A 26,043-nucleotide genomic window follows, 5' to 3' on the forward strand; every position below is an offset into this window, starting at 1 on the left:
GCCCTGCAGGGTAACAGACACTGGGACCTCAGGGAAAATCGGTGAGTAGCAGACACAGGTCATACCGTCCGGGGACGGGAGAGTGAGAGCGGCCAGCAGAGACAGTGCTTCAGGGAAACAAGAAAAAGTGCAGCAGGTGCTCGCTGTGACCTTTCCAGAGCCGATGGCCAGGGAGGCCTCCTCCAAGAAGGAACGTTTGTGTAAACGTGTGGGAAAGGGGCTGGGGTGGGCTACAGAAGCAGGAGGGAGGTAAGAGGCTGAGGGGAGAGGGATAAAGATGTGTATATTAGCCTGGTCGTGCTGGTACATGTGCTTAATCCAGCTCTCTTAGTTGGAGGCCAGCTTGAGCCCTAGGAGAGAAACCCTGTCTCAAAAAAGCAAAACAAACTAAAACAAAGTGTATGTGAATGTCTCTCGTGTGTGTACATACACATATGTGTGTGTGTGTGTATATATACACACATATACACATATACATATACATCTATTCTGATATATAAGCACAAAGCTATCCAAGAGCAAACTTAGTTGAAAAACCAAACCTCCAGCCTCCAGGGTCAGTGAGACATGCAAGGAAGCGTGGCTAGGTTCCGACAGGCGGTGGCTATGTGAGCCACGCGGCCCTTGGTTTTGATTCCAGTGGGAAGCACACTCCTGCTCCACCAGGGTTCTTGACTCCGGGTGGAAGTAGGCCCAGCAGCACAGTGATGGTCAGGAGGGATCACCGGTGGTGCGGTATGAGCTGTGAGACTCCAAGTGCTAGCTGGGAGGCTTCAGCAGACACTCAGACAAGGCGCAGGCTGGGAACCTGGAGGCAAGCCGTTTACCTCCTGATAGGGCACCGTTGTGAAGGTAGTCAAGCTGACCAGAAGTCAGAAATGAGAGAGACAAGGAGGGGCCTGCTAGGCCAAGAGCACAGAGTGGTGGAGCAAGGGGTGCACCTCCAACTGGCGGCTGCCATGGTACCCAGTCCTGAGTCTTAAGACCTGCCGCTCCCTGCTTGTGCATCCTCTCTTGAATGTTAACTGTTTTTGATCTAGTGAACTGTACAGATTGTCCGGTCCTGAGCCGTCATTGCAGTGGGTGGGTGAGATCCGTTACTGAGTCCCAGGACGAATCCCTTTATAGCTGGGAAACCACAAAGGACGTAACAAGTACTTACAGCTGGCCAGGTGTGGTGGCGCACACCTTTGATCCCAGCTCTTTTGAGGCAGAGCCAGACGTACCTGTGCGTTCAAGGCCAGCCTGGTCTAGCAGAGCAAGTTGCAGGACAGCCAGGACTATATAGAGGGATCCTGTCATAAAACAAAAACAAAATCACTTTTAATTGAGATGAAAGCCACACAAGTAGCCATTTAAATTTCAGCCCTGGGTCCACCCACATACACCACTGCTGTTCGGCACCTGGTGTACTGTGTTCTGTGTTCCTATCCCTCGTGATCTGAGCTTCTAGTCACTGGTGTCTGTCCAGCTGGAAGAGGCAGGCTTCTGGTCTACCTACCAGTGTAGATGTGTGTCTTCAAGGGAAACAGGCCAGGGTGAGAATAAAGAATTGGATGGGTGGCACAGGGTGGAGGTGGGGACAGCACTAGAACCTGACCTGCTCAGGGTAGCCAGCTCTTTCTGTCCTAGGGCCCATCCCTCTGTGTGAGTATCAGAGGCAAGAGACCCATCTCTGCCCTCCGATTTATGGTCTGCGTGAGAGCAGCTGACACGCTGGGCGTGGAAGAAGATATTGCTTTCCTCTTCCTACCCCTCAGCTCCACAGCTCAGAGTCTGTCTGCTCTGAACACCCACCCTGTAGGCTCTGCCTCCCCACCCCCGTTTGTCACCAGTCATCGGTCTCCTGCTGCACCCTGGGCATGGGTAGAAGACAGGGCCCAGTGCCCGGTGCTCAAAGACTCACCAGCCACAGTAACTGGAGATGACACTGTCATCGGACTGAATCTGAATCATCACTTCGATGTGCACAAACGCTCTCTGGGACAGATCGTGTCCCATATGCCAACTCACAGAGCCTAAAGTACTTAGTGTGTTCTCTAACCAAGTACAGTTAGAGAGCCGGGCGCAGTGAGCATTTCCAACACTAAGTGAGTCAGGAAGAGAAGGGGGTACACAAAGCACCAAGCACTGCGTAGGGTGGAGAGACATCTTTATATAGAATATATATTTATATCTCATGTATATGTATATATATTATAAGGAGGCAGGGCAGCCGGGGGAGGCACTGGGAGTGAACCTGGGGCCTCACACACCCTAGGCAATTATTCTACCCTTGAGATTTACTTTTAGTCCTAACAATTTTATAGCTTTAAGCACCTATTTGAGAAAATAGGAAGTCTCAAAAATGCAGGCTTTACCTTAACAAGAAAACAAGTGAAACTCGAATGATCAGAAGAGAAGGCTGGGGTACAGGGCTCAGGGACAGACACTTACTGAGCATGTGCAAGGCTGGGCCCATCCTCAGAGTGAATGGGCGTTTAAGTCAACTCAGTGCTCTGGCCCACGATCGCATCATGGCAAAGGCTGAGGAAGAGGCATTGCTTAGGTTCGAGGCCAGCCTCGGGTACAGAGTGAATTCAGGGATACACTGGGCTACAGAGTAATACCTGTCTCAATAATAGAAAGTGGAAATTCATAAAACAGAAAAAAAGTTCTTTGAAGGGATGAAAAAAAACTCTGACTTACCCTGGATCAAACTTAAAGATATAAATTACAAAAGTCACGCAGACAGAAATCACTCTTGCTTGTATGGAAATCACCAGGGTTTATGAGGGATTCTAGGAGAAACTGAAGCTGAAATGGATAAATCCCTAGAAAGACGTAAATCACTGCAACTGACGAGAAAATAATGAGCTGGGGTGGTATGTGCCTCTCAACTCCTTGGGAGGCTACAAATTGCTTGAGGCCATCTTGGGCAACACAGCCAGATGTGGGGGTGGGGTTATTTGATTGACACTAGGTCTCTAGTTGAGACTGGTTTCAAACTCCTGATCATCTTGTATCCGCACGAGATTGGATTTGGAACACATCTATACCAACTGAAGTCGTCCATGGAGAGCAGAGACCATACAGCTTCATTGGTGTATTCTGTCAGTTACATCAGACACGCGAATGTTTCAGAATACAGAGAGAATGCTCCTAAACCAATTACCAGGTGAATATTTCTCTGCTACAAAAGGCCAGGAAAGATATCACAAGACAAAAAAATCCTTGATATCACCAACCCAGATTCAAGTTCAGCAACATTATATGCCGTGGTCTTGTGGGATCTGCCTCAGCAGTGTAAGGTTGAACATCAGCCAGGATAGCTAGCGGACTGTGTGACTACAGAGCAACGCGTACAGGATCTTCTCAGAAGAATGATGGCAAAGTCCACCATTAATTTACAGACTAGCTCCACAAATACAGTTGGGAGCTTTCTTTGCTAACAGAATGCCCCTATGTGCTTAACCTGTGGCCACGAGAGACCCACAGCCCTACTGACATCAGACCACACAGTTTACCATCTTACAGTTTGGAGGTTGGCAGCCGACATGGCTCTCATGGGGTGTCAGCAGGGCTGCATTTCTGAAGGCTCTAGGAACGTGTCCTTGACCTGTCCCACTTCTTAGAAGCCTCCTGCGTTTCCAGCTCACAGCCCCTGTCTCTGCCTGCAAAGCTGGAGACCCTGGTTGAGTCCTGATTCAGGCTCCCCATCACCTTCCGAATCCTTCTTCCTCTCCAGGACACCAAGTTTCCTTTGGCCTCACCCGGGAGCTCTCACTAAGGTCAATTCCCTCTACCACGTAAAGGTCACGGTCACTCGTGGCAGTCATGGGTTCTAGGGATCAGGACATGGGCGTCTCTTATTCATTATATCACCTTCTAGAACTTGTGAAAATGGTGCACCCAGCACCAAAGTTAATGCTGTATGGCTTAACCTTCCCCACGCGGGCAAGGGAGAGTCATCTACTATTGCCGTGCCGTAGGGCACTGCAATAAGTCATTAAAAGGCTTGCCAGGGTTTTATAAAAAAATCTAGAAGGAGGTAAGCGAACGAACGGCACAGCCTCACACAGCAAATCCTAAGGAATACTGTTTCCCACTGGAATTAAAGTGTTCAGAATCCTTGAGTTGTAAGATGAAAGTAAACTCATTGCGTCCCTACATACTAGTTAGTAATCCAAGAGTGAAATAAAAGTAGTTCTTCTCTCAAGAGCATCAAAACTCATAAAATACCAAGGAAGCACTTTATCAAGGTGTAAGGTTTACACGATGTTAAGAGAAATGAACAAAGCCAGTGGGCAGGATGGTCAGGCTCACAGATGAGACCACTCACTACGAGGCTGGCTTCCCACAAGCTGATCCACAGATAAAGTGCAGCCCCCAGCAAAATCCACACAAAAAGGTGTTTGAGAAAGTGACAAGCAGACTTTAAAATTACACAGTGGCTCAAAGAATCCAGATGACCCAAAACAACGTTGGAAAAGAGCAAGGTTCCGGGACCTGTGGCCACCTAAAACTAGAAAGCACGGCCATGACGTGCGGTGTGTGCGAGGACAGGGCTGCCACCAGGCGCGGAAGCTGAGTGGAGAATAAACTGTTACGCTTGTGCCCATTGGCTTTTCCTTTGTTGGATGCCATGAGCAGTCTTTTCGACAGATGGGCTGGGCCACTTGGGCTTGTTCAGAGGAAACATGAATGAACGCATATAACGTGAAAATGGAGAACTAAAGAGCTCTGGACTCTGAAATTTGGAGGAAGGAGTAATACAAAATATAGGTTCATGGTTTAGGCAGTGTTCGTGGATGTGAAATGCAAGTCTTGAGCCAGAGGAGAAACAAATTGATATTCTTCAGAATATCAGATATTCAGAAACTTGCAATAAAAAGACATTCTAAAAAGAAATAGACAAGTTTCAGACAGGGAAAATTTACAAAATATACATCTGGTAATATGTGACATCTAGTCTCACGTCCATACGAAGTCTTAGAAAACAACGACCTTAACCCAGGGCTGGAGAGGTGGCCCTGTGCTTCAGAGCTCTGACTGCTTTTACAGAGGACCTTGGTTCACTCCCCAGATGCCACAGGTGCCTCACAGCTGTCCCTGCCTCCAGTTCCAGGGATCCCGTACTCTCTTTTGGCTTCAGCAGGCACCAGGTTTGCATGTAGTGCATATACATACATTCAGGCAAATACTCAGACATTTAAAAAAAAAACAATTAAGGCTGAGAGTGATGCTGCACACCTTTAATCCCTGCACTTCGGATGCAGAGGCAGGTGGATCTCTGTCAATTTGAGGCCAGCTTGGTCTACAGAACTAGTTCCAGGACAGTCAGCCCCACACCCACCCCCCACCCCCACAAATCCTGTCTTGAAAACCAAACCAGCCAATCAACCAATTAAAAAAAAATATATATATATATACTTTTTCAGAAGAGATGTTAAAATGGCCAGTAAGGCACACGAGAGGGGTTGGAGAGATGAGCAGTGACATACTCACTCTGCAGACACAAGGGTCTGAGACCCCTCGCCCACATGGATGCTGTTTGTGGCCGTGCATGTCTATAGCAGCAGCACCGGGGCACGGTCATGCACACACAACAAGCTCTCTGGTTTCCTGGTCAGCCAGACTAGACAAAGAGTGGGCTACAGGTTCAGTTTAAGATCTTGCTTCAAAAAATGTCAGGAAAATGCTAACTGATGGCTTCCACGTGTTTGCATATACACATCACACAAAAATATGAACCATCCTGATTTTTAAGTTATATTACAAAACAATAATATCAACAGCATGGTACTGGCATAAAACAGACATATTTATCAATGGAGTAGAAATGAACACCCAAACATAAGTCCACATAGCTACGACTGCCTGATTTTTTTTTTTCATAAAGCCAGAACTACACCTTTAAGCAATACAGCATCACCAGTAAACAGTGGTCGGATCGGATACTCACATGAAATGTGATTCTTACTCCTTATCCTGCACAGCCTCTAGAGGGATCGAGGATCTCCACATAAGACCGAGCCCCTGAATCAGAGGAGAAAGTAGACAGGGAATACACTTTAACTTTCAGGCACAGAAAAGGATTTTTCAGAACAGGCCCCTGATGGCACAGGCATTAAAATCAGCAACTGACAAACGGGATCACCTAAAACTAAAAAGTTCATGTTCAGAAAAACACCCTGCCATGTGTAAAGAGACGTGCTGCAGAGAGAGCGCATCGCCAGCTCCACTCGGCAGGGTTAGCATCTAGAATCTACAGACGACAACAGCAAACCCTGAACACAGCCAGAAAATAAGCAACCCAGCTAGGAAATAGGGCAGAGAAGTAAATGTATCCCAGAGGACAAGTCGCACGTGGCTGAGAGACAGCGGAAAAGCTTGCTCACCGTCTCTAGACACTAGGAAAAGGCAAACCAAAACGACTTCAAGATTTCATCTTAACTTAGTCAGAGGGGCCAAGATTTTAAAAAACGAACAAACAAACAAACAAAAGCAGATGTTGACATCCATGTGGGGAAAGCGAGGCACTCGCTGGTGGGAAACCGAGTCGTTTGAATCCCAGTGAGATAAAGAAAAACCCCAGTACACGGGATGTCAGTCAGGGGAGAAGTTCCTCAGAGAGGTAGAAAGAGCTTTGCCCTGTGATGTAGCTCTCTCATGCCTGGCCAGATACCCAGAGACTAACGGCAGAGACTAACGGCTCAGTCACACTCCTTGCTGTACCATTCCCAACAGTCACAAAATGGAAACACCTAGGTGTCCATCAGCTGATGCACGGATAGTGAAGATGTGGCCCATTTACACAGCAGAACATTATTCAACTTGTGACAAATAAACTGGAGCTGGAGAGACGACACTTGCTGCTCTTCCAGAGGACCCAGGTTTGGGTCACAGCAGCCACATGAGATGGGGCAGGACCACCTGTAACTGCAGTTCCAAGAGATAATACTCTGGCCTCCGAGGCCACCAGCACACATGTGGCACACATGTGGCACACATACACATTTTACAAGGTTTTTTTTTTTTTAAACTGATCAAGAACTTCACAGGCAGCTGGGCAGTGGTGATGCACGCTTTTAAACATGGCACTTGGGAGACAGAGGCCGTCAGATCTCTGTGAATGTGAGGCTACCCTGGCCTACAGAGTGAGTTCTAGGACAGCCAGGGCTATACAGAGAAACTCTGTCTTGGAAAAAAGAAATGGAAGGAAGGAAGGAAGGAAGGAAGGAAGGAAGGAAGGAAGGAAGGAAGGAAGGAAGGAAGGAAGGAAGGAAAGAAAGAAAGAAAGAAAGAAAGAAAGAAAGAAAGAAAGAAAGAAAGAAAGAAAGAAAGAAAGAAAGAAAAAGAAAGAAACAAAAAGAAATTTGCAGGCAAATGGATGGAATTAGAAACATTCTGGGCTTTAACTGCTAGTTACAGGCCTCCACCCAAAAACAAACAAGAAACCATTCTGAGTATGGTAACTTGGATTTGGAAAGACAGATGTCACGTTTTCTCTCACTTGGGGATGTTAGCTTTGAATCTTCAGATGTGTGTGCTGACCTGGAGTGTTTGCAGAACTCAGGAAGTTATTAAAGGCCTCAGAGGGGACTTCAAGCTTTGGAGAAGACAAAATGGTTCACAAGATTGAAGGGGGATAATGAAATAAGCAGAGTCTCTGTTGGGGACTGGTTCTAATGGTTTGTCTTAATTCAGCTCCCCAAGTCACACAGGAATCTACTGTCCAGATGCTGAAGGGTCCCTGTCCCCAATTGTTTTTGATTGGTCAATAAAGTTATTAACAGCCAATGGCTGGGCAGGGAAATGGAGGAGGGACTTTTAGATTTACTAGACTAGGGACAAAGGGAGGAAGAAGGAAGAGTGTAGCAACCAGCAACCACGGGTTACTGGGTTCCTGAAAGGAAAGCTGGGGATGGATGGGAAGGATGGCGAGAGAAATAGCGAGCCAAGACAAGGCTCAATGTTTTAATTCTTAAGTCTGAATATAAAGAGGGGGAACCCATCCCCACTTTGCCAGGATCTTGTCAGGAAAACAAGCTCAGCTGCTCAGCAGGTAGTGGCTTCTTGCAGGAAGCTGCAGATGTGGCAGGAATAGACTACACCTAGGTCAGAAGACTCCACCCCAGGTGGGCTAGCAACTGTGGCAAACAAGGTCTGGCTCAGCCTGCTCAAGGCTAGGGGGAGGGCACAGAACAGAATTGTTGGGCCTGGCTTACAGTTTCAGAGGTTTAGTCTATTATCATCATGGTGGGAAGCATGGCAGTGTGCACGCAGACATGGTATTAGAGAAGGAGCTGACAGAGTTCTGCATCTTGTTCTGACTGTAGCCAGGAGAGAAGCATGACTTCCAGGCAGCTAGGAGGAGGGTCTCTTTGCCCACACCCACAGTGACACACTTCCTATAACAAGACCACACCTCCTAAAAGTGCCACTCCCTGGGAGATGCATATTCAAACCATCACAAAGGGATGAATCAGGGTGAGGAATGGAAGAGACTATAGGGAGGGGGAACTAACCCTAGAGGCTTTGGGGCAATGGGCTATGTACCTAGTCTATGTTCCTCGTTTCCAGAGTTGAGAGGTGGAACCCTGCTGAAACCCAGTGGTGGTAATTCCCACCTACATGGAATGGAAGGAGTTCCCTCATGTCTCCTGGACCCCTGGCTCCTGTTGAAGTTACTGCCCCCACGGCCCCCACAGGAGAAGCATGTCCCAAGCTTCTGACCTCCTAGATGCCTCCCAGTTACCTAGCAACAGCAAGATACAAGCCCACTATAAGAGGGGCTGCTTGGCCCCACCTCACTCTCTCCTCATCCTCTCTCTCTAACCTCTTACTCTCTAGCCTTTCCTCTTTCCCTCTCTTTCCCCCTTCCCTCCTCTTGGCCATGGCCGGTCTCTTTCTTTTTACCTTCTCTCCTTTCCCCCTGCCTTTCTACAATAAAGTTCTAAAACCTTAGACTGTCTCTGTTCAAGGCCCTGTTGTGCTTGGACGATGGGATAGGCTTTCTCTTAATGAGCTGTGCCTAATCTCCCATCAGGTCTTCCAGCCATGGATTGGACTTAGGACTCTCGCCTGCATGGGAACCTCTCTCCCTCTGCCCTCTCTCCAGGGCTGAGAGTGTTGCCCTGGGGCCTCTGGTATCAGAGCTGTCCCTTGTCCATCCCCCGTTCCCCCCCGCCCCCTCGAGTGGGGTCCAGTGGCTTCACACAGCCAGATGCCCATCCGAGGCCGAGTGGAAAGTGTCTGACAGTCCTCCCATATCTGCCTGCCCAGAGCACAGGAACTCTGGCTGGATATGGGCACTCTCTCCCTCCCCTCTCTTTCCCCCACACCCCACAGCCCCACAACAGACCTCTTGAAAAAGCCACATGGAACCCTACTGCCATAGAAGATTCCTGAAATATATACAGAGTAGTGGATATAGCTCAGCAGTTGGAGTGCTGGTTTCTCCTCAGAGAGTTAATTTCCAGCACCTACCTGGCACTTCACAACTGTCTCAACTTCAGTTTTAGGATAACAGCTGCCATTTTCTGGCCTCCACAGGCACCAGGCATGCACTTTGCTGCACAGACATATCTGCAGGCAAAACACTCACACACATAAATTAAAACAATTAGTTTTAATGGAGCTGCCCATTAAAGAGCACAACACCCCAACTAGATACTGTTTGCTAGCAAATGAAAACTCCAGTACCAGGGGTGGGTTTGTGGGTTGTTGACCAATATGGCCCCATAGCCCAGCACTCGGGAGACAGAGGCAGATGGATCTCCGTGAGTTTAAGGCCAGCCTGGTCTACATAGTGAGTTTCAGGACAGTCGTAACTACACAGAAAAACCCTGTCTTGGAAAAAAACCACAAAACCAAGAGACAGAGAGAGAGAACTCCCCCAAAGATACCCAAGCATTCTATGCTATTGCCAATACCCTTTGCTACCATCCAGAGCTTGACAGTAAGGCCCCGTCACTGAAGACACCACATACTGGGTTCAGTCTGGAGAAGTCAAGCCGGTTACTCACTGGGTTCTTCACCCCTCTACCTAGACGTCAGCATGTATGGTAACGCCTGTAAAACCAGCAGCTGCACAGAAGACAGTGGAAAGCCCCAGCTCTGAGGATCCAGGTAGGAGCAGCAGTGACTGGGGCTAGGAGAGCCTGGCGCACCTGACCCTGGTGCTGAGGCAGGGAAAGAATGAAACCTGAGCTCTCCCTGAGTGTGGCAGATGATACAATGTGAACTGTGGAAAGCGACATAAAAGATTATAAAAGTACCTAAAGGGAACATGTTTAGGTCCAAATGTAAACAGGACTCAAAACTCTAGTTTGATCAATCAAAGGACATTTCAAAGCTGTGAAGGGTTAGCCGGGGGTGGTGGATGGCTATGAGCCCAGTGTACTGAGGACTGGAGCAAGAGGATCATCCTGAATTTGAGCCCAGTCTGGACTACACAGTGAGGTCTTGTCACAGAAATGTAAAATCAGCCTCAGCAAGGTGACACAGGCTGGGATCCTAGCACTTGGGAAGTAGAGGCAGGAAAAGCAAGAGTTTAAGGCCATCCTTTACAATATTTCAAGTTCGAGGCTAGTTTGGTCTACTGGAGACCTTGTCAAAAAAAAAAAAAAAGGGGAAAGAAAGAAAAGAAAAGAAAAAGAAAGAGCCAAGTAGTGGTGCATGCTTTTAATCCCAGCACTTGGGGGGCAGAGGCAGGAGGATCTGTGTGATTTCGAAGCTAGCCTGGTCTACAAAGTGAGTTCCAAGATAGCCAGGGATGTTACACAGAGAAACCCTATCTTGAAGAACCAATAAATATCCACAATCTGTGTCTGGTAGCTGGACAGCTTCAGCGTGTTTGGCCTCACCAGAAATCCAGAAAACAATGAACAATGGACAGGCAGGCATCTACCAGTCAGCGAGGTACAGGGATAGAAGTGTTAGGGAGGACATACACTTCCCTGTGGACACTCAAGTGCTGCCTCCACAGAAACACTCACAGGCCCTTCAGACCTCGAAAGTCACCATTCACAGCTTCACTGGGTGTGGTCCCGGAGGGAGGCGCTGAGTGTCCAGCCAGGACAATTGTACCATGATGGCTGCATTTCACTTGGATGATGCCTGAAGAAACATAGGCTCTGTCTGTTGGCATATTCCAGGCTAGACACAGGGCCCAGGGAAGGCACCAGGAGGTAACCCTGGATAGAATAGCAGAGTTGTCGGGGGTTACGGCTCTTCAGTGGCTGGGCCTTGTGTTCCTGTGTGGTGTGGTGTGGTGTGGTGGCAGCACTTCGCTTGGGTGAAGCAAGCCTGGCAAGGCTTCCACACCACATGAAGCAGGGCTTGGAGACAGGAAGAGATCCTAGTCCAGCAGGGCCCACAGGGACTCAGGCACTGCTGGCCCCTGCTCTCAGCAGAGGCTGGCTACTGGCCCCGCAGCTCTGCTGAGACCGCACTTTTGCTGTGTAAACTGCTCTGTGGCTCTGGGCGGAGACTCCCTCCCTGCCGATCTATAATTTCTCAGAAAAGAGGCTGAGGAATAACATGGAAAATGCCCTAGACATGGGGAGGCATGGTGGGAGCCACAGCCCCTGACCCTCCCAGACCTGCCTACTTCCTCTGCTTGCTTAGAGATGGCTCCCAATGTCCCCCAAGCCCCTGAGAAGCTGTTCTTTCTGAAACCCAGCACTGCCTTGCCTGGCCCCTCCCGTGTGCATTCCCCCCATCCCGGGCAGGGCAAAGGGACAGAGCTCAGGCAGGACTGGCTGGAGTGTCCGTCAGGTCACAGGTTTCAGGCCCTGGAGGAGGAAGCTGAGATGTGGCTCCGGCAGGGTGAGTGGAGCCAGGGCCAGGTTGAGGGCCCCACACATGGCCCTCCTGCCTCCCCCTGGGGCAGCATGTTTACCTGGGGTCTTTGTACACAAGGAAGTAGTAGGTTGTTAGGCCCTCCATACTGTGGAGGCCAGCAGAAACTGGCTCTGCCCCTGAGGCTGCGGTGCCCCACTGTCTTCCTGCCAACCCTTTTCTAGGAGGACTGTGCTGGGGAGAGCAAACACGAGGTAGCTGGTGGCTCTGCCAGGTGTTCCTAGAAGAGGCCCTGGGGGAGGGGCGGTAGCCAGCCGTCAGCTGACCTAGAGGTCACAGGAAGACTGAGACTGGGCCTTAGACAAACCCCTGGACTGGGAGGCACAAATGGTGGGCCCACTTAGGCCTAAGAAACCCCAGGTCAGAGAGCATTCGAGAAGTATAGGCAAGGCCTTAGGAAACAGGGCAAACTGTTTAAGCCTGACAGAGCCATCTGCTCCGTATAGAGGTGAGTGGGGGGAATTCCCAGGAACCCCCGAGCTCCCTCACCTTAGCTGAACCTACTGGGAGACAGGGCCCCCCCTACACCTACCTTGAGCACCAATCCTGAAGGTCTACTCCACCAAGCCTCTACCTCCAACACCAGCAGAGGTGGCTTTCAATTGCTCCCCCGCCCCCCAATCCCCGAGACTTTGGGGCGGACAAAGTGCCCCTCCCCTGCACCACCCGCATCCAGAGGAGCTTCTGTTGAGACTTGTTGCCCAGCCCTAGAGGGTTAAAGGAGCCAGAGTGTGGGGCAGGGCCAGCTGAGGGCTGCCAGCTACAGGCAGTGGGGAAATCCACTGGGCAGCAGCCTGTGCTGTAGACGGCCCTTGCTCACTGCCTGCCTGCGGCCAGCTCTGTACAAGGAACAATGGCTCTGAGAACAGGTGAGGAATCCGTCTCCCCTGCCACTTGCTCTGAGGGTAGCTGGTCCTCAGCCAGAGCCCTCTGGGAGAAGCCGCAGTAGGCTTAACTCAGGGTGGGCTGGTGGGAATTCTGGGTTGGGTCTTGGATACAATTCCTGGCACCGGAGGGTCTCGGTTACTTTCCCCCTTGGTGGCGGCACTGTGGGAAAGGGCCAGATGAAGGCAGGGTAGGCAGAAGAAACAAGTACCTCACCCCTGGGCGCAAGGTGCAGAAATGGGGCTCATTGCTCCCCATATTCTGGTCTCATAGCTTGCTGAGATGGTATGCTGCACACAGCCCGAGATCCTTCTGGCTACCGTTTCTCTTAAGGGCCTGGCCCTGGGTGAACGGGAAAATGTCTTCTTCCTCGTCTGCCATTGGTGTGCTCCCACAATGCCTAGGGCTTCCCCCACTTCCAAACCACCGTTACACAGTCACACCAGATACAAACTGCGCAGGTGCGGGACAGTGTCGTTCTTCCCAACTTGATCTGGGGTTCTCAGCATACACCCGAGGCAGATTAAGTTGGGGTGCTAGCTGGGTTCATGTGATTTGACGCTTGGTTGAATGGACAGTTGGGGTTTTCTAGACCCCCACTCTTCTACCAGTAAGGGTTATAGCCTTCATATAATGGGGAGCAAATAAGGCACGCTTCACCCATATGAGGGCCCAACAGGCAGGGAATGCCCAGCTTGCTGCCTAGCCATTGAGGACCACAAATGAATATGCTACCTGGGTCTATATCCCCAAGTATTCTGCAAGAGTCAGCTCTTGGACTGCACTTCGATTCTGTTTCTCAGCCTGGCTGTTGTACACCCTAGAGGACACAGCCTGCCTAGTGGCCAGGGCCCAGGTTGCCTGGAGAGCAGGGTGATGTGGGAGACCCAGGCCCTCTGTGCCCTTGCAGTGCGACGGGGATCACCACTTGCTGGTTCCAGGGTCTGGGAAATTGAAGTGGCTTCAAAAGATAGGACGTGGCTGTCACCAGTGTTTGCTTAGTATCAAAGTGGGATGGTGGATGCCATCTCTTACAATGGCTGAGGGTTAGGGAAGCCCAGGGTTTGGTTCATATCCTGGGGGCATCTCCTTGCCAACCCTTCTCCCCACAGGAAGCCCAGCCCTGGTGGTGCTTCTGGCTTTCTGGGTGGCACTGGGCCCCTGTTACCTGCAGGGGACAGATCCTGGAGCATCAGCAGATGCCGAGGGCCCCCAGTGCCCTGTCACCTGTACCTGCAGCTATGATGACTACACAGATGAGCTCAGCGTCTTTTGCAGTTCAAGGAACCTCACTCAGCTGCCCGATAGCATCCCAGTCAGCACCAGGGCTCTGTGGCTTGACGGAAACAACCTGTCCTCCATCCCCTCAGCGGCCTTCCAGAACCTGTCCAGCCTAGACTTCCTCAACCTGCAGGGCAGCTGGCTGAGGAGCCTGGAGCCACAGGCACTGCTGGGCCTGCAGAATCTCTACCATCTGCACCTGGAACGGAACCTGCTCCGGAGCCTAGCTGCAGGCTTGTTCAGACACACACCAAGTCTGGCTTCACTCAGTTTGGGCAACAACCTCCTGGGCCGGCTGGAAGAAGGGCTGTTCCGGGGCCTCAGTCACCTTTGGGACCTCAACCTGGGTTGGAACAGCCTAGTGGTCCTGCCTGACACGGTGTTCCAGGGCCTGGGCAACCTCCATGAGCTGGTGCTTGCTGGCAACAAACTGACTTACCTGCAGCCTGCGCTCTTGTGTGGCTTGGGCGAGCTGCGGGAGCTGGACCTGAGCAGGAACGCTCTCCGCAGCGTCAAAGCTAATGTCTTTATACATCTGCCCCGGCTGCAGAAGCTCTACCTGGACCGCAACCTCATCACAGCTGTGGCCCCCCGTGCCTTCCTGGGCATGAAGGCACTGCGTTGGCTGGACCTGTCACACAACCGTGTGGCTGGCCTCCTGGAGGACACCTTCCCTGGCCTGCTGGGTCTGCATGTCCTGCGCCTGGCACACAACGCCATCACTAGCTTGCGGCCGCGTACTTTCAAAGATCTACACTTCCTGGAGGAACTGCAGCTCGGCCACAATCGTATCAGGCAGTTAGGTGAGAAGACGTTTGAGGGCCTGGGGCAGCTGGAGGTACTGACGCTCAATGACAATCAGATCCATGAGGTCAAGGTGGGCGCCTTCTTTGGCCTCTTCAACGTGGCTGTTATGAATCTCTCCGGCAACTGTCTGAGGAGCCTCCCCGAGCATGTGTTCCAAGGGCTGGGCAGGCTGCACAGCTTGCACCTGGAGCACAGCTGCCTGGGCCGCATCCGCCTGCACACTTTCGCCGGCCTCTCAGGGCTGCGCAGGCTCTTCCTCCGGGACAACAGCATCTCCAGCATCGAAGAACAGAGCCTGGCAGGGCTCTCAGAGCTCCTGGAACTCGATCTTACCGCCAACCAGCTCACGCATCTGCCCCGCCAGCTTTTCCAGGGCCTTGGCCAGCTGGAATATCTGCTTCTGTCCAACAACCAACTGACAATGCTCTCTGAGGATGTCCTGGGCCCTCTGCAGCGGGCCTTCTGGCTGGACCTCTCACACAACCGCCTCGAGACCCCGGCTGAAGGCCTTTTCTCATCTCTGGGGCGGCTTCGCTACCTCAACCTCAGGAATAACTCCTTGCAGACTTTTGTGCCGCAGCCTGGCCTGGAGCGCCTGTGGCTCGATGCCAACCCCTGGGACTGCAGTTGTCCCCTCAAGGCGCTTCGTGACTTTGCCCTACAGAACCCTGGTGTTGTCCCCCGCTTTGTTCAGACTGTCTGTGAGGGAGATGACTGCCAGCCGGTGTACACTTACAACAACATCACTTGTGCTGGCCCCGCCAACGTCTCAGGCCTCGACCTTCGAGACATCAGTGAAACACTCTTTGTGCACTGCTGACCCTGCTACTTACTGGCCTGGTCTGGCTGAACACTGCCTTATGGCCAGGATAGTGTTTCACTGTTACAGAATAAGCTGGCTCTGGAATACTTACCCATCTCAAGGGGATAGGTCATGGCTGCTCACTTCCTGGATGCAGGGCAGTACCGGAAGCGATGTGGCCTAAATAGGGTGGGCACAGGCCAAGTGCCCGAGGGCCCAAAGGAGGGGAGGTGCTCAGCAGCACACCCTGCTGGCAACAATTAAAGCAAATCTGAAGCATAGCTTGTGACCTAGAGTGTGAACTTGGGCAAGGTCTCCCTGTCCTCTGTCCCTGCCCCACGTCTCTTGTCTTAGTTCTGCAGTCAAGGCCCAGTCTGAGCCTTGCTGGTGTGGAGAACACGTGTCCCACTTCTTTTGCACCGGATCTGGCCCATTTCCTCTTGGGCTTCTTAGGACCCTCTCCCCCGCTCCCTCCAGGCCCTGCATCCCTGCTCAGGGCACTACACTGGGGCCAGGTTGGGTTCCTGCAGGTGTCCAGGGCCCAAGTCATCAGCACCCAGGTGTGAGGTCACCACCTGCTCACTACTTCATTGGGGATGGGGGCAGCTGGGAGTTGAAGACTGCCATCTGACTACAGGAATCACCCCCTTGCACATTCCCCTGGACCCCATATCCCTTGAAGACTTCAGCTTTGCCCAGGAATCATCTCTCCCCCTTGACCTCTCTAGGAAGGAGGGAAGTAGGGCCTCTGTGCCTCAGCTCACACTTGAACACTCAGCCTTCTGCTTCCAACGGTCTCAGCCATTTGCTAGCAGATCCACAGGTTTCCAAAAACACAATGTGCCAACCCCATTCCCCCAAACAAGACAGACACCTTGACCACATCTTCAGGCCCTTTATAATCTTTACTAATACTGCTTGTTCCAGACATGAAATGTAGGGGAATCAAGAGTCACCTCGCTGAGGACAAAGGGCTTGGATGCTGGGTCCTTCCTAAGACGGGGCGGTATGTTTAATAGCAGAGTTCTGTAAAGTTACCAGATGTGCCGGTAAACCACAGTGTCACAAAAGGCACACAACACAGCATGTGTGGGTCAGTCTCGATGAGAAAGCACTGGCCAGCTCCTGTGTGGTGTGGCTATGAGAGCAGCCTGTTGACCTGGGGCAGAAGTGACTAGGGCTGGACGAAAGCCTATAGGCTAAAGGTTAAGGCTGCTATTATCTCAAGGAATCAGGACGCAGGCTATCCCCTCAGCTATAGACTAGTTTGGTGAAGCTAGTGTCAGCCAAGGACATGGGGGCCTGCAGATCTCTGCATGGATGTAATCGCATAGTCCAGCCATTGCCCAGGCCAACAACTACAGGTCCCAAAACAGTCCTGAGGGCCTCTGCTCCCAAAGGTCCTACAGGCATGCAGCACCAGAAGGCTGCCAGGCGGTCAGGAGCACAGGGCAGACATCCTGTGCACAACTCTCTGGGCTATGGACGTGAGTGCGGAATATGCAGTGCTTTTGGGAAATTCCTGGATGAAGTCACGCCCTTCCTCCAAGCTCCTGGTAAGTTGGGAATCCAGGGGGACAGAGCCTGCAATGACAAAGGCCAGGAAAAGGCTGACAAAATGGCTCACTGGGTAAAGGTGCTTCGGCCAAGTGTGATAAGCCAGGTTTCATATCCAGGACCTACATGGCAGGAGATAGCAGACCTCACAATCTCATCTCCCCATGGACACTGTGCATGCGCACACCCACAACCCCTTCCTTAATGCACAAACAAGAGGAGGCCTAGCAAGAGCCTGAAGCAGGTAAGGAGTGTCAGCTGACCACTCATTTGTCAGAAACTCAAGCTTGGCTCTCCATGACCTCCCATAGGGAACAATGTGGTACAAGTGGTAGGAGCCTGGTATTCTTGACACACACACACACACACTCCCAGAAATGTAGCTGGGTGTTGGGCAGCCCAGAGAAACCTCAGATTGGGCTCTTATATAGAAGGGAGGCCCACCACACCAGTCAGACTCATGGAGAAGCCCCGTAGGTGGAAGTTGGGGCCCCAGATGGCCTGCTCCTGACACTCACCTAAAAAGGGAACTCCAGCCAGCCGGGCCAGCTCCTCCCCACTGCCGCTGGAGAAGACATTGGTGCACTCCTAGGAGACAAGGGCTGTGAGGGTCCAGCTCGCAGACCCACTCACCATGATGAGACCCGTAGCTAGGGTAAGACCCACAAGTGGTCCAGGAAGAACGCCCAGTAAGAATGTCTTCTCTATCCACAAAGTTACTTACCTGACACTGGGACCTGTGGACAAGAGACCTACTTTCTCAAAGTCCCTGACTACCTGACCTGTCTTGTCCTCCCTCAGACCTTGAAAGATGCCCACCCATCTTCTAAGACTCACAGCGCAGTGTGGGCAGGTGAAGCCGCTCATGTTCTCTATGACCCCTATCACCTGCAGCCCAGTCTTCTTACAGAAGGTCAGCTCCCGCCTCACATCCCCAATAGACACCGCCTGTGGATCAGAGGAGGGGCCAGTCAGCCACAGATGAGGCAAGAATCAAGCAGAGAACATGGCCCACTACAGTCCATTCCAAGCTCAACCAGGGTGGATAGACAGATACACAGACAGACACAGACACCCATGCCCAGGTAGGGTTGGAAGAGTTGCCAGTAGTACCTGTGGTGTGGTGACTACAAGAGCCCCAAGGGGCCTGTAGGGGCGCAGGGCTTCCATAGTGGCCATGTGCTCATCAGAGGTCCCTGGAGGTGTGTCCACAACCAGATAATCCAGCTGCCCCCAGGCCACGTCAGACACAAACTGCTTTATCAGTGCTGCAAAGACCCCAAAGCCCAGCAGTAATCCCTGAGAAAGGGTTAGGAAAGGAAAGGCCCATCTTGTCCAGCCCAGGATCTCCATCAGTTGCTTCTGGGCAGCTCCCAGGGAACCCTGGGGACATGTGCCACACACGGCAGCCAGGGCCCGCTGATCTTCGAGATAACATGGCAGAGCTTCTGGGGTCCCACAAGCTCGCCTTGCTTTCCAGCAGCCTTACCACCTGCTAGCACTCAACTGTCTGCACACTCCACGTGGCGGGGTGTAGCCAACTCCCATTGAGGCCCCAGGTGAGGATGCAACCTAGACTCTAAGGGCATCTGTGCCCTCAAGCCCAGAGAAAATGCCCTGGCTCGAGCACCTTGACAGCACATCCAGGACAGCTAGCCATTAAATCTAAGTGTGTTATTCTTCCCAGGCAGTCTCTCATGGCAGCTAGGATGGTTCAATGTTACCCGCTTAAAGCTCAGCACTGGGATCCACTGCACACTGTGCGGCCTTAGACCCTTGGCTTGAGTGAGGGCCCGTAGGGAGGGTTCTCAGAAGGGAGATCCCTTCCTATCTAAGGAGTGCCTGATGGCTTCACAACAAATGCAGAGCACAGCTTCTCCCTTGATCTTGGTCTCATGTCATATTCTCCATCCAGAGGCTGGGAGAAACCCAGAGGTATATATACCCTGAAGGGTGGACATCTATGCGCAGTAGAAGCGTTCCAATGGGAAAGAGACTCCAATACAGGCCAGGGCCAGCTTCTGGCTTTATCCAATGGCAGTAGGCACGAGATGGGGGAAAGCGGCCTCAGTAAAGAGGCACTGAGGAGTTGGAGGAAGGGAGGAAGCACTGCTTCTCACTAAGTTCTTACCATGTTTCTTGGGACCTCTCCACACCACGGCCTCATCAGGGTTTTCCAGCAGGAACCCCACAGACATAAGGGAGATGCTCTGCTCCTGATCCACAAAGACAGGCACCCAGCCATTGTCACACTGGTGCACGGCCTTGCCTTGTGCACGGAGCATGTGTGGTATGCTGGGACCGCACAGGTCCACATCTAGGATTCCCACCTGCAAGGAGGAGGATGCTGAGGGGTGGAAAGAAGTCTGCCAAGCCTGTTGGGAGCTAGGGACAACAATGAAACAGGTGTCAACCCTGGTCCAGGCCTCACCTTCTTGCCCTGGTGGCGCAGAGCCAGGGCCAACTCCGTGGAGATGGTGCTTTTCCCAACGCCACCCTTTCCAGAAAGAACAAGGATGATGTGTCGCACCCCGGCCAGGTTCCCGGGTTCTGGTGAGAAACAGGAGTTGGGGTGTCTGAGAGAGCGACAAAGACAAAGGCACGCGGGTAGGTCTTCTAGAAGCCCCAGACCTGTCTCAGCCTCACTTCTGTCTGAAGTGGAGCAACTGAAGGCACGTGCACACGTGAACGCTCACTTCAAACTGCCAGCTAATTTTAACAGACACAGAGGAAACTAACAGAGTAGATGATCACAGCTAAGCGACACCCGCGCACAAACGCAGACTCCACACTAGAGACTTCCAGTTCTAGGGAAGCAGGGCCCCCAATTCTCGGAAAGGCGTGAGGCTGAGGTCTTAGAGCAGATATAACCGCCGATGTGTGCATCGCGACACTCGGCTAGCTCAGTAAACAAGGGGACATGGGATGCTTTGGCGTGGGCCTGCACGCGGTTCGCCTTCAGACTTTCCCAACCCCTCGCGTTTGACCGACCTGCACGCTCACCGGCAGCAGCCTCCATTCCGCTACTAGTTGCTTTTCGCGGCTCTCTTCCGCTTCCTCTCCAAACTTTCGCAGCCTTTGAACCAATGGTGACAAGAGCCCGCCCCTTACTCATTTTGAGAGGTTAGTCATTCACCGTCCAGCCAATCAGATCACCCAAGGAGGTCCCGATCCTGGCAACTGATGATGACGCCACGGGCACGGACACACTTCCTTATATTTGTCCAATGGTCATGCGAAAGTTTTTTTTTTTTTTGACCGCTCTAGCGAGGGCCAATAGAAACTTTGGTTCAGGATTGACAGTTTGTGCAAGCCTCTTGACAGCAGTCCTGTCTCGCGAGACCCGCCCCCGCGCGAAGCTGCCATAGAGCCCGCCTTCGGCTGCCGGGCCAATGCAGGGCGGGGGCGGGGATTGTTTGCGTCGCGGCCGGAACGGAAAGTGGGTCAGCGCCGGGGGAGCTTTTTGGCCGCAGGTGAGCCGCGCCGGCCCAGCCCGGTCAGGCCCGGCGGCCGGCGGGTTGACCTTGCAGGCGGTCAAGCCGGCCACCCGTTGTTCCCTGGCGGTGGCGCTCGGGAGTCTGGGCGGGGGCCTCGGAGTCAGGCGTCAGGGACGGCATCGCTGTGGCGAGATCCGCGAGCCTTTGGCGAGGGAAGCAACCTTCAGCCCCGCGGAGGCCGAGCGTGGCTACGTCCAGGGACATCTCTGGTTCATTCATTGGGTTCCTACTGTGTGTTCTTATACGGCGCTCAGCCAACCCAACTGCTGTGGAGTGCTGTGCGCGGCCCCGCCCGGCTTCTTTGTGGATGGCCGGGGCGAGGTAGGGTAGTACAGTGGGTCTACAGGGGGACAGGAGGCAGCTAGGACAGAGTCGACTATTAGACAAAGACAGTCCACTCGGGAGAGGAGATCCGGACCTCTCAAAGCCTTTCATTTTGTCCCAAGAACGATGTCAAGCCAGTGAGTTTAAGGTTGTATCAAAGACTGAGTTTGTAGTGTGCAGAGCCGGATGGGTGAGAGGGAGTTGTGTGGTGCAGGAAGCGGTGGGGGTCTCCAATGGCAAGGAGGGGTGTCAGGAGTGGATGACAGCGGTGTTTCTGGCATGAGGAACTGGATGCTGTGGATGCCATTTGCCAAAGTGGACCGCGGAGGAGGAGCAAGTTAAGTGTCAAATGCCTGAGGGGCAACAGCTCCTGAACAGAATGCAGAGATGGGCTGGGACACATCCAAAGTCATGGGTGTCTGGGTTGTGTTTCACACCATCGCCCTGGGCTTGATTGAGGTGCTCAGATACTCGAGCCAGGTACGAGCTTGTGGGAGTTTCTGGAGCTCAGAGCTCAGTGTTGAGGGCTTGGAGTCCCCAGCCTTTGGTGGATCCATGGCTTAGGCTGCCAGGTAGAAGTGGCAGGGGGCAGAGTTGTGGGGTGTAGATTTGGGCCTTGTTTGGACATTGATACATTACATGTCTTTAAAGTTACAGTTATTTTTTTCCAGGTTCTCTCCACTATGGCCCGGCGTACACGGAGTAGCAGGGCATGGCATTTCGTCCTGAGCGCAGCCCGCCGAGATACAGATGCCCGGGCTGTGGCTCTGGCAGGCAGCTCTAACTGGGGCTATGACTCTGATGGGCAGGTAGGTCGAAGTGGCAAGGTGGGGATAACCAGTGTCTATGTTGGGTGAAAAAGACACTGAGCCAGGCAGCTGAGCTGTGTCCTGGTATGTGGTGCTTTTTGGTCTGGTAAAGCCTGAGGTATGTCAGGCCTCAAGACAAGAGACAGGGATCGAAAGTTCTGGATAGTGCTGGTTACTGTACAATGCTTGTTCACCAGGCCTGCCAATTTTATTATTGTGTGCCACAGTGAATGGGTCAGGAGCCTTGTATGTGTGTTCTATCTTACACCTTTATTTGGTATCTGGGGAGCAAGCTTAGGTTGTCCGTGACGTGCAGTAGCACACATACATATGCTGAGCCATTTGGATCACCCTGGATGTTTTTGTCACACAAATGCTGTATTTCATGTGTGTTGTATATGATAGGATCTGTGATCTTTTTTGGGTTTTTGAGACAGGGTTTCTCTGTATATACCTGGCTGGCTTTGAACTCAAGAGAACTGCCCAAGTGCTGGGATCAAAGGCATGTGTCACTATCCCTGCTGGTTTTATTTTCAGAAATGGTCTCACACTGTAACACAGGCAGGCCTTGGACGTGAGACAGTTTATTGTGTGTGGGCACACGTGTAGAGGTCAGGAGTCGCTGGAGTCAGTTCTCTACCATGTGATACCCTTAGGGTCATCAGTGCATGATTTTTCTTTATAATATTTATAGTTCTTGAAGTTCAAATGTCCTAAGACTTCCTTTGTTGGAGTCTCTGAGCACAAGGTAGATACCCAGCCCAGTGTGCCTGACTTGGCTCCTGGGAGTAGGTGGCTACTGACTTGCTGGTACCAGACTGGTGTTCTGGCTCTGCCCTGTACTGCCTCTACTCTGATGTTACAGCTCTCTGAAGCCGGGTTAGGGTTACAGTTAGGCTCCCTTCTAGAAGCCCATTGGATCACCAGATTATAAGGAAAACTTGATTTACTTACTAGGTCAGCAGTGCCCCAGGCCCTTCTTGGGGGCTTTTGAGCTTGAGTCAGCCCAAATTTTCAGCTACACCTCCAGTTCCTAATGATGCACCTGAAACAGCCTCAGTCATCACAGTGACACACGCATGCCTGTTGTCTGTCATGTGGCAGGTAGCTGTGGGTGTTCCTGGGCCTGGGTTGGGTTGAGCATCCTCCTCCCTTCCTCCTGTCCTAGGCAGATTGGCTTCTTACTCAGTGGATCTGCCTTGCCTCTAGAAGATCCCATCTTTGCCAGTGGGGTACAAGGTCTGCTCTGAGGTATGAGCCTTCCCTCCAGGCAAAGGAGCTGGTCTGTTTGGCTTCGGAGTGGCCTTAGTTAACGTTGACTAACCAAACTGGGGCTGGCTCCTTGTGGGTTATACGCCCCTATTTCAGCACACAGTACCCAGAATTGGATGTTGGTTTTCAGTCCCGACTCGGCTGCCTATTGCTGGACATTTCTTCACTTCTCATGATATTATACATCCACCATGATGGTTCTCCATCTCTAGACTTTTTGAGGCCCTTCCTGAGGAGCCAGTGAACTTGAAAAAGCACCAGAGACCAGAATGGTGGACACCCTGAGTATTGTGAAGAGAAAGAATACAGAGTGAACGTGGTCCAAGCTCCTCTTGGTGGTTGAATGCTTCCTTGTAGAGAAGTGCAGGATGGCTATATGGCTGTAAATAGATCTAACTTCAGGGTGGGTGTTAGAACTGTGATGTGGTCGCCATTAGAGGGGCTCCTGGACCACTGTGTGGAGCACAGCAGGGCAGCTCAGGAAGTAGAGGCCAAAACTTCAGGGACTGTCAAGTCAGCTAGCCTGAACCCTAGCACCAAAACAGGGATCCAAGGGCCTGCAGAGCAGCTGAATAGCAAGAGTTGATTGGTCAGTCAGTGGCTGGAACTTGACCAGCTCAGCTGTGTCCTCACCCCCAGCTAGGTTCTGAGGCCTGAGAGCATCTTTGGAAGAGTTTGCTGCAGCTTGGAGCATTAGTCCATTAGACCTTGTGGAGCATGCTTGCTCCTCTTGATTCCAGTGCCCTTGCAGGGGATGGAGACACACATCCCATGTCTTAGCCTGAGTGGAGCCAGATGCTAGACCTTGTTGACAGCAGCAGCCCTGGGCTTTAGGAGACCATGAACTACCCAGGGAAGACAGGTAGTGGATGCTGTGTGGCCTATGGTAGTCAGACCTTCTGGGGGGAAATGGGGCAGAGGAAGCCAAGTAAGAAGCCATTCCCCTAGGGCCACCTCCCATCTCATTGGAGTCTTAGCACTCAGGTTGATTATGTTGAGCACTGGAGAGCGCCAGGTGTCTGGCTGCTTCTCTGGTGGATTTGAGAAGGGATTTGTCATAAACAGAGTGACCTACCCCTTCCCTCCCTTCCAGCACAGCGACTCCGACTCTGACCCTGAGTACTCCTCCCTGCCACCATCCATCCCCAGTGCTGTGCCTGTGACAGGAGAGTCCTTCTGTGACTGCGAGGGCCAGAATGAGGCTACCTTCTGCAACAGTCTGCACACAGCACACCGTGGCAAGGACTGCCGGTGTGGTGAGGAGGATGAGGGTACGTGTCTTGCCGCTGGGACGTGTGGAGGGCTGGGCAGGTTCCCTGGGACCAGGCAGGCACCGTTTAGCTGTAGCCCTCCCTAGTTTAGGCCCTCTGTCTTACAGATTTTGATTGGGTCTGGGATGACCTGAACAAGTCCTCAGCCACCTTGCTGAGCTGTGATAATCGCAAGGTCAGCTTTCACATGGAGTATAGCTGTGGCACTGCAGCCATTCGGGGCACCAAGGAGCTAGGGGATGGCCAACACTTCTGGGAAATCAAGATGACCTCTCCAGTGTATGGCACAGACATGGTAAATGGCCAAGCAAGAGGGTAGATGCCATGGGCCCTGCCGCTAGGCATCTAACTGTCCAGGCCCACTATTTACAGATGGTGGGCATTGGGACGTCGGATGTAGACCTGGACAAGTACCACCACACGTTCTGCAGCCTGCTGGGCAGGGATGAGGACAGCTGGGGGCTCTCCTACACTGGTAGGTGTTGCCTGGGTCATGGGTGGGGCTGGCAGTACAGCAGACCTCCCAGGATCACCCCATTGCTCCTCGCAGGGCTCCTCCACCACAAAGGTGACAAGACGAGCTTCTCTTCACGCTTTGGCCAGGGCTCCATTATTGGTGTGCACTTGGACACCTGGCATGGGACACTGACATTCTTCAAGAACAGGAAGTGCATAGGTGAGGTACCTTTGTAGAGCCTTTAGGGGTGGGGCCAGGCAGTCTGACTTGAGGCTCCTGACAGATGAGGGAGGGTGGGCAGGCCTGAAGCAGATTGGGGTTACCAGGCCAGACCAGAGTATTTTCTGTGTTCAGACTATTTGAGCTGCTTACCGTGGTGCCTTGTAGGAGGAGCTTCCTGGCTCCCAACCCACATGGCACTCAGGCTAAGCCTTCCTCCCAGGAGTGGCTGCTACTCGGCTTCAAAACAGAAGGTTCTACCCGATGGTTTGCTCCACGGCTGCCAAGAGCAGCATGAAAGTCATCCGCTCCTGCGCCAGCTCCACATCCCTGCAGTACCTGTGCTGCTACCGCTTGCGCCAACTGCGGCCAAATTCAGGGGACACCCTCGAGGGCCTGCCCTTGCCACCTGGCCTCAAGCAAGTGCTGCATAACAAGCTGGGCTGGGTTCTGAGCATGAACTGCAACCACTGGAAATCCCCTGTGCCCCCTCCTGGCACAGCTACACCTGGTGCCGAGAGTCTGGAGACCAGGCCCTGTCAGAGGAAGCGCTGCCGAAGAAGCTGACTTCTCCCCTGGGAACGCAGATACCTTCCTCTTTCTCGCCCTTCCAGGGCAGCAGGAGAGGGAAGAACTGAGGTCCAGGCTTTTCCCTATCTCCCTGAGGCCAGGACAGTCTTCTCCGGTGACCATGGAGTGAAGGTCATTCTACTGCCTGTGCTGGTAGGGAAGCCGTACTCCTATTTGTCCTTTGAGTTGCCACGTGTCTTGGGAACTGCAGCTAGGCACCTGTGAACCTAGATTCCAAGCCCGGGAGGCTGGCCGACGAAGGGGAGTGCATTCATATCCCGGGGAGAAGATGGGCTGTCCCCACCCACGGGGCCGTGGGGCTTTCCTGACTTGCACTGCATGTTGTCAGCTCCTGCTGCAGAGATGGCAGTGGGTGCCCTGTGAAGGGGTTTTGTCTTGTCCCTCTATGTTATATCATTAAAAGAGCCTTCACAAATGCCCAAGC

General features: G+C 52.4%; 3 protein-coding genes and 1 long non-coding RNA gene across 32 annotated transcripts; 2 read left to right on the top strand and 2 right to left on the bottom strand.

Annotated features, from left to right (window-relative positions):
* Positions 1 to 422: 422 nt before the first annotated feature.
* Positions 423 to 11,961, bottom strand: Gm41549. Of its 3 annotated transcripts, none has more exons than XR_876682.3 (3): positions 11,888 to 11,961; positions 5,945 to 6,018; positions 423 to 1,295 (listed from the first exon to the last, which is right to left on the bottom strand). It is a non-coding gene; the product is annotated as a predicted gene, 41549 (long non-coding RNA). The 3 variants fall into 3 exon arrangements; XR_876680.3 differs by having other exon boundaries at positions 423 to 1,517; XR_876681.2 differs by lacking the exon at positions 11,888 to 11,961 and adding an exon at positions 9,472 to 9,787 and having other exon boundaries at positions 423 to 1,517.
* Positions 11,736 to 15,903, top strand: Igfals (insulin-like growth factor binding protein, acid labile subunit). 4 transcript variants are annotated; one of them, NM_001364895.1, is made up of 2 exons: positions 11,736 to 11,814; positions 13,845 to 15,903. In NM_001364895.1, exons 1-2 carry the CDS (start codon positions 11,799 to 11,801, stop codon positions 15,638 to 15,640), a joined length of 1,812 nt encoding a protein of 603 aa, NP_001351824.1. In that variant the 5' UTR covers positions 11,736 to 11,798; the 3' UTR covers positions 15,641 to 15,903. The 4 variants fall into 4 exon arrangements, with proteins under 4 accessions (NP_001351824.1, NP_001351825.1, XP_030105376.1 ...); NM_001364896.1 differs by lacking the exon at positions 11,736 to 11,814 and adding an exon at positions 12,123 to 12,295; XM_030249516.1 differs by lacking the exon at positions 11,736 to 11,814 and adding an exon at positions 12,576 to 12,716 and having other exon boundaries at positions 13,907 to 15,903.
* Positions 15,904 to 16,502: 599 nt separating this feature from the next.
* Positions 16,503 to 20,242, bottom strand: Nubp2 (nucleotide binding protein 2). Of its 10 annotated transcripts, none has more exons than NM_011956.3 (7): positions 20,171 to 20,242; positions 19,611 to 19,729; positions 19,311 to 19,509; positions 18,293 to 18,447; positions 18,017 to 18,127; positions 17,698 to 17,767; positions 16,503 to 17,206 (listed from the first exon to the last, which is right to left on the bottom strand). In NM_011956.3, the coding sequence occupies exons 1-7, from the start codon at positions 20,196 to 20,198 to the stop codon at positions 17,061 to 17,063; spliced, it is 828 nt and encodes a 275-aa protein (NP_036086.1). In that variant the 5' UTR covers positions 20,199 to 20,242; the 3' UTR covers positions 16,503 to 17,060. The 10 variants fall into 10 exon arrangements, 7 of the variants coding, with proteins under 7 accessions (NP_036086.1, NP_001342325.1, NP_001365981.1 ...); NM_001355396.1 differs by having other exon boundaries at positions 19,311 to 19,526; NM_001379052.1 differs by having other exon boundaries at positions 16,509 to 17,206; positions 20,183 to 20,220.
* Spsb3 (splA/ryanodine receptor domain and SOCS box containing 3) lies at positions 19,874 to 26,042 on the top strand. Of its 15 annotated transcripts, none has more exons than NM_001374602.1 (7): positions 19,874 to 20,302; positions 21,672 to 21,809; positions 24,175 to 24,352; positions 24,460 to 24,647; positions 24,725 to 24,827; positions 24,903 to 25,028; positions 25,252 to 26,042. In NM_001374602.1, exons 2-7 carry the CDS (start codon positions 21,684 to 21,686, stop codon positions 25,593 to 25,595), a joined length of 1,065 nt encoding a protein of 354 aa, NP_001361531.1. In that variant the 5' UTR covers positions 19,874 to 20,302; positions 21,672 to 21,683; the 3' UTR covers positions 25,596 to 26,042. The 15 variants fall into 15 exon arrangements, 14 of the variants coding, with proteins under 14 accessions (NP_001361531.1, XP_006525233.1, XP_030106010.1 ...); XM_030250150.1 differs by lacking the exon at positions 19,874 to 20,302 and adding an exon at positions 20,540 to 20,652 and having other exon boundaries at positions 25,197 to 26,041; XM_030250149.1 differs by lacking the exon at positions 19,874 to 20,302 and adding an exon at positions 20,557 to 20,997 and having other exon boundaries at positions 25,197 to 26,041.
* Position 26,043: the final 1 nt, after the last annotated feature.

Source organism: Mus musculus, chromosome 17, assembly GCF_000001635.26.
Source record: "Mus musculus strain C57BL/6J chromosome 17, GRCm38.p6 C57BL/6J".
Taxonomy (NCBI): Eukaryota; Metazoa; Chordata; class Mammalia; order Rodentia; family Muridae; genus Mus; species Mus musculus.